This window comes from Penaeus vannamei, unplaced genomic scaffold (assembly GCF_042767895.1).
Source record: "Penaeus vannamei isolate JL-2024 unplaced genomic scaffold, ASM4276789v1 unanchor481, whole genome shotgun sequence".
Lineage (NCBI taxonomy): Eukaryota > Metazoa > Arthropoda > Malacostraca > Decapoda > Penaeidae > Penaeus > Penaeus vannamei.
This window is the reverse complement of record NW_027213485.1, coordinates 1-5,000: the sequence shown is the minus strand read 5'-3', so window position 1 is coordinate 5,000 and position 5,000 is coordinate 1. Positions and strand designations below refer to the sequence as shown.

Here is a 5,000-nt window from a genome sequence, read left to right as displayed (position 1 = left end):
CCTGCCCCTCCCCCTCTTTCTCTTTTTCCTATCTCTCTATTTCTCTTTCTCTTCCTTGTTCTTTCCCCAATTTCTCCTTCATCCTCTCTCTCTATCTCTCTCTCTCTCCCTCCCACTCTCATTCTCTCTCTCTCTCTTTCTTTCTTCTCTCTCTCTCTCTCTCTCTCTCTCTCTCTCTCTCTCTCTCTCTCTCTCTCTCTCTCTCTCTCTCTCTCTCTCTCTCTCTCTCTCTCTCTCTCTCTCTCTCTCTCTTTCTCTTTCTCTTTCTCTTTCTCTTTCTCTCTTCTCTCTCTCTCTCTCTCTCTCTCTCTCTCTCTCCCTCTCTCTCTCTCTCTCTCTCTCTCTCTCTCTCTCTCTCTCTCTCTCTCTCTCTCTCCCTCTCTCTCTCTCTCTCTCTCTCTCTTCCTCTCTCCTTCTATTTACTTCCTTCTCACAAAATCGATGCAACTTGAGTCGAGAGTTCACCAACTGTGAATTATCATATTTGGATGACTTTTTATGAGGTTTCTTAACTCATTTTTGTTCTTTGCTTCTCTGGTATGATTGTTATGAGAGATTCTTTATATATTTTATTCCGTTATGTTTTTCCTAGGTTTGTATACTTCGGTAATGGTGTTTTCGTTCTTATTCATCATCTTTATTGCCATCATCACCATCATTATCATCACTATCATCCTCCTTATCCCTATCATCATCACTATCATTCTCATCCTCCTTATCATCATCACTATCATCATCATCACCATCATCATCATTATCACCATCAGTACTCAATCCCCCTAGTACTCACTCCCCCTGGTACTCAACTCTTAGTACTCATCCACCAGTACTCATCCTCCCCCAGCACCCCCCCCCCCCAGTACTCACCCGTACTTCATCTGTGAGTGAAGGTTGTCCATTTCGGTGAGGAACTGGCAGAAGTGTCTCCCAGTTATCCTGAGCATTTTGTCGTAGTTCCTGTCGCTGCAGAATCTCACGAACCATCTGGAAGGGAGGTCGAGATTTAGGTCCTGCGAGAGATTAAAGGTCAGGCTAAGCGAGGTCGTGATTTAGGTCTTACGAGAGGTTAAAGGTCAGGCTAAGCGAGGTTGTGATTTAGGTCCTACGAGGGGTCAAGGGTTAGTAAAAGCGAGGTCGAGAGTTAGGTCCTGCGAGAGGTCAAAGGTCAGGCTAAGCGAGGTCGAGGGTTAGGTCCTATGAGAGGTCAAGGGTCAGCCTAAATAAGGTCGAGACTGAAGTTCTACGAGAGGTCAAGGGTCAGCCACCAAAGTCAAACACCAGACTGAATCGAGGTCAAACGTCAGACTGAAACGAGGTTGAGATTAAGTCTAGAAGTCACGACTAAGAAACGAGGTTAAGATTTGGAGACGAGGTCAAGATGAAGCCTAAGCGAGGGAAAGATGCATTCTAGCGGTCACGGCTGGGAGCCAAGGTTAAAATTAGGCCTTTGTGTCTTAAAGAAGAGGCCTAAATAAGCTCAAATCCCGCTTACTTTTCTTAATTGAATATATGAAGCAAGGTTGTATAAAAAATATATATATATATATATATATATATATATATATATATATATATATATATATATATATATATATATATATATTTTTTTCTCTCATAAGCAAGACATGGAGAAATTCTGTACAGCAAAAATAAGAAAGAAAAAAAATCGCACACATTGGTATAAATATCTTTAAACTAAATAAGAATTATAAGGGGATATTAGACTCTAAGGAAATAGGAATATTTCGTGAGGACAATATTAATAAAAAAGAATGTTCGAATATATTAATATGAAACTTTCATATTTTAGCGTGAATCTTTCGGAAAGAGAGAGAAAGAGAGAGAGAGAGACAGAAAGAGACAAAGACAGAGACAGACAGACAGAGAGAGAGAGAGACAAAGACAGAGTCAGACAGAGAGAGAGACAAAGACAGGGACAGACAGAGAGAGAGAGAGAGACAGAGACAAGAAACACAGAGAGAGAGACAGAGACAGAGACAGAGACAAAGAGAGACAGGCAGACAGAGACAAAGAGTGAAACACAGAAACAGAGAGAGAGAGAACATTCACAACACCAAATAAAACGCCTTTACCCTCAAAGTAGATCAATCCACACCCACCCCCTCCCCCTTCCCCACCCCCCTTCCCCTCCCCCTTCCCCTCCCCCTTCCCCTCTCCCTTCCCTTCCCTCTTCCCCTCCCCCCCCCTCCCCCCTTCCCCTTCCCCTCCCTCTTCCCCTCCTCCCCTCGCCCCTACCCACCTGCCAAATACCCTGAGGTAATCCAAATGGTCGCCCTGCCCCAAGATGTTCGCGCACGCCTCTGCCAGACGTATGATCAGGTTGTCGTCGTAGATTTTCTGGTTGGTGAACTCGGTCGTCTTGCAGCCGGCTTCCTCCTTCACTCTCTCCCACGTCAGCTCGCCGTACTCCACCTGGAAGGGAGGGAGGAGGTTGTGAGTGGTGAGGGAGGGAGGGAGAGGAGGAGGTTGTGAGTGGTGAGGGAGGGAGGGAGAAGGTTGTGAGTTGTGAGGGAGGGAGGGAGGGAGGATGTTGTAAGGGAAGGAGGGAGGAAGGAGGTTGTGAGTTGTGAGGGAGGGAAGGAGAGAGGTTGTGAGGGAGGGAGGTAAGAGGTGAGTTGTGAGGAGGGAGGAAGGAAAGGGGTAGTTAGCTGGGAAGGTGGGAGGGAGGAAAAAGGTTGTGAGTCGTGAGGATGAAGTACAAAGGGAAGGGTGCTAAGAGAAAGAGGATGAGATAGAGGAAGAGGGAGAAATGAGAGGGAAGAAGAAGGAAAAGATGGGAAAATGAGAGAGAGAAAGAGGGAAAAGGAGAGGAAGAAAGATTGGGAGGAAGAGTAGAGGGATTTCAGGGAATATGTGCACAGAACCACACACACACACACGCACATACACAGACATACACATAAACACACACACTAATAATAATAATAATAGCTTTTCGTGCAAATGACCTTCCCCACATAAAGATAATAATAAATAAATAAATAAATAAACTAAATAAACAATTATCCCAGATCTCCACGAGAATTAAAAAAAAGAAAATGACAACAAAATACAATAAATAAATAATATAATAAAATAATATAAATGACCTTCCCCCACATAAAAAAGAATAATAATAAATAAATAAACAATAATCCCAGATCTCCGCGAGAATTAAAAAAAGACGAAAATGACAACAAAATAAAATAAAATAAATAATATAAATAAATAATATAAATTACCTTCCCCCACATAAAAAATAATAATAAATAAATAAATAAATAAACAATCATCCCAGATCTCCACGAGAATAAAAAAAGACGAAAATGACAACAAAATACAACAAATAAATAATATAAATAAATAATAAATAAATGAACAAACTAAATAAACAATCATCCCAGATCTCCACGAGAATATAAAAAAAGACGAAAAGGACAACAAAATAAAATAAAATAAATAATATAAATAAGTAAATTTGTCCCATCTTTCCGCAAGAACGGAAGCGATCCGAGACAAAAGACGTTCGAGAAATTCGGAAAGCAATCTTGGGAGGAAAGGACCATCTGCCAGGCAATGAGGGTGACGGCTGGAAGGGAAACAGGTTGTAAATAATCTCCCTTTTTGTCTTTTTCTTTTTTGTCTTTTTCTTTTCTTTCATTTTTTTTTTTTTTTTTTTTTTTTTTTTTTTTTTGCAAGAGGAAGAAGGGAAAATGATGAGGGAGAGGGAAAATTGAGGGGGAGGAAGAAGAGGAAAACGAGGGAGAGGAAGAAGGAAAAGAGGGAGAGAAAGAAGGAAAAGAGTGGGAGGGAAGAGGGAAATGAGGGAGTGGAAGAGGGGAAAGAAGGAGAGGAAGAGGGAAATGGGAGTGGAAGAGGGGAAAGAAGGAGAGGAAGAAAGAAATTGAGGGGAGGAAGAGGGGACAGAGGAATAAGTGAAAGAGGAGAAATTGAGGGAGAGAGGAAGAGAGGAATGAGGAGGAAGAGGGAAACGATGGAGAGAAAGAGGACAGAGGAAGAAGGAAAAGAGGGAAGGGGGAAAGATGGGAAGGAAGAGGGAAATGAGGGAGTGGAAGAGGAAAAGAAGAAGAGGAAGAAGGGAAAATGAGGGGGAAGAATAGGGAAATGAGAGAGAAACAGAGGGAAATAAGGGAGAAAATTGAGCGTGAGGAAGTAGGAAAAAGATGGGGAGGAAGAGGGAAATGAGGAAGAAAAAGAGGGAAATGACGGAGTGGAAGAGGGGAAAGAAGAAGAGGAAGAGGGGAAAATGATGGAGGAAGAAAAGGGAAGGGAAAGAAGGAAAGGAAGAATAAGAAGTGGAGGGAAAAATGAAGAAAAGAAAGAGAGAAAGGATAGTGTTTTTTCCTCTTTTCTCATATTTTTTTCCATACATTTTCTTCCCATAACGGAAGGAGAGGGAAGGGAATATGTGATGACGAGGTTCCTGTTAGTAAATGTGGTGATGATAGTGATGTTGGTGATGATGAAAATGATGATGATGTTAGTGGTTCTAGTGGAAATGATGTGGGTGTTGCATTAATGGTGATAATGATAGTGATATAAACCATAGGAAGAGTAATGATGAAACAATAACAGCAGCAATAACAATGATAATGAATTATGATGATAGGGAGGAGGAGGAGATGGATGATGAAGATGAGGAGGAGGATAATAACAGTAATAAGAGTAAATATTGATTAATGAAATGATGATAACGATGACTATGACGATGACGATGATGACGGGAAGAGCAATGATGAAACAATAACAGCAGCAATAACAATGGTAATGAATTATGATGATAGGGAGGAGGAGATGGATGATGAAGATGAGGAGTAGGATAATGACAGTAATAAAATATTGATTAATGAAATGATGATGATGATGACGATGTCGATGATGATGATGACGATGATGATGATGATAATAACACAGACGATGATAATAAAAATAACGACAATCACACTGACAACACTTCCGACAGCAACAACAAGAGCAAC

General features: G+C 41.3%; 1 protein-coding gene across 1 annotated transcript in view; it reads right to left on the bottom strand.

The window, feature by feature from the left end:
- Positions 1-2,433, bottom strand: part of LOC113808824 (soluble guanylate cyclase 89Db) — a gene marked incomplete at its 5' end in the record, with an annotated part of 19,552 nt that extends 17,119 nt beyond the window's left edge. The window contains 2 exon segments of the mRNA XM_070119652.1: positions 868-984; positions 2,261-2,433. Of these exon segments, the coding sequence (XP_069975753.1) occupies positions 868-984; positions 2,261-2,433 (290 nt within the window).
- Between the last annotated feature and the right edge of the window lie 2,567 nt (positions 2,434-5,000).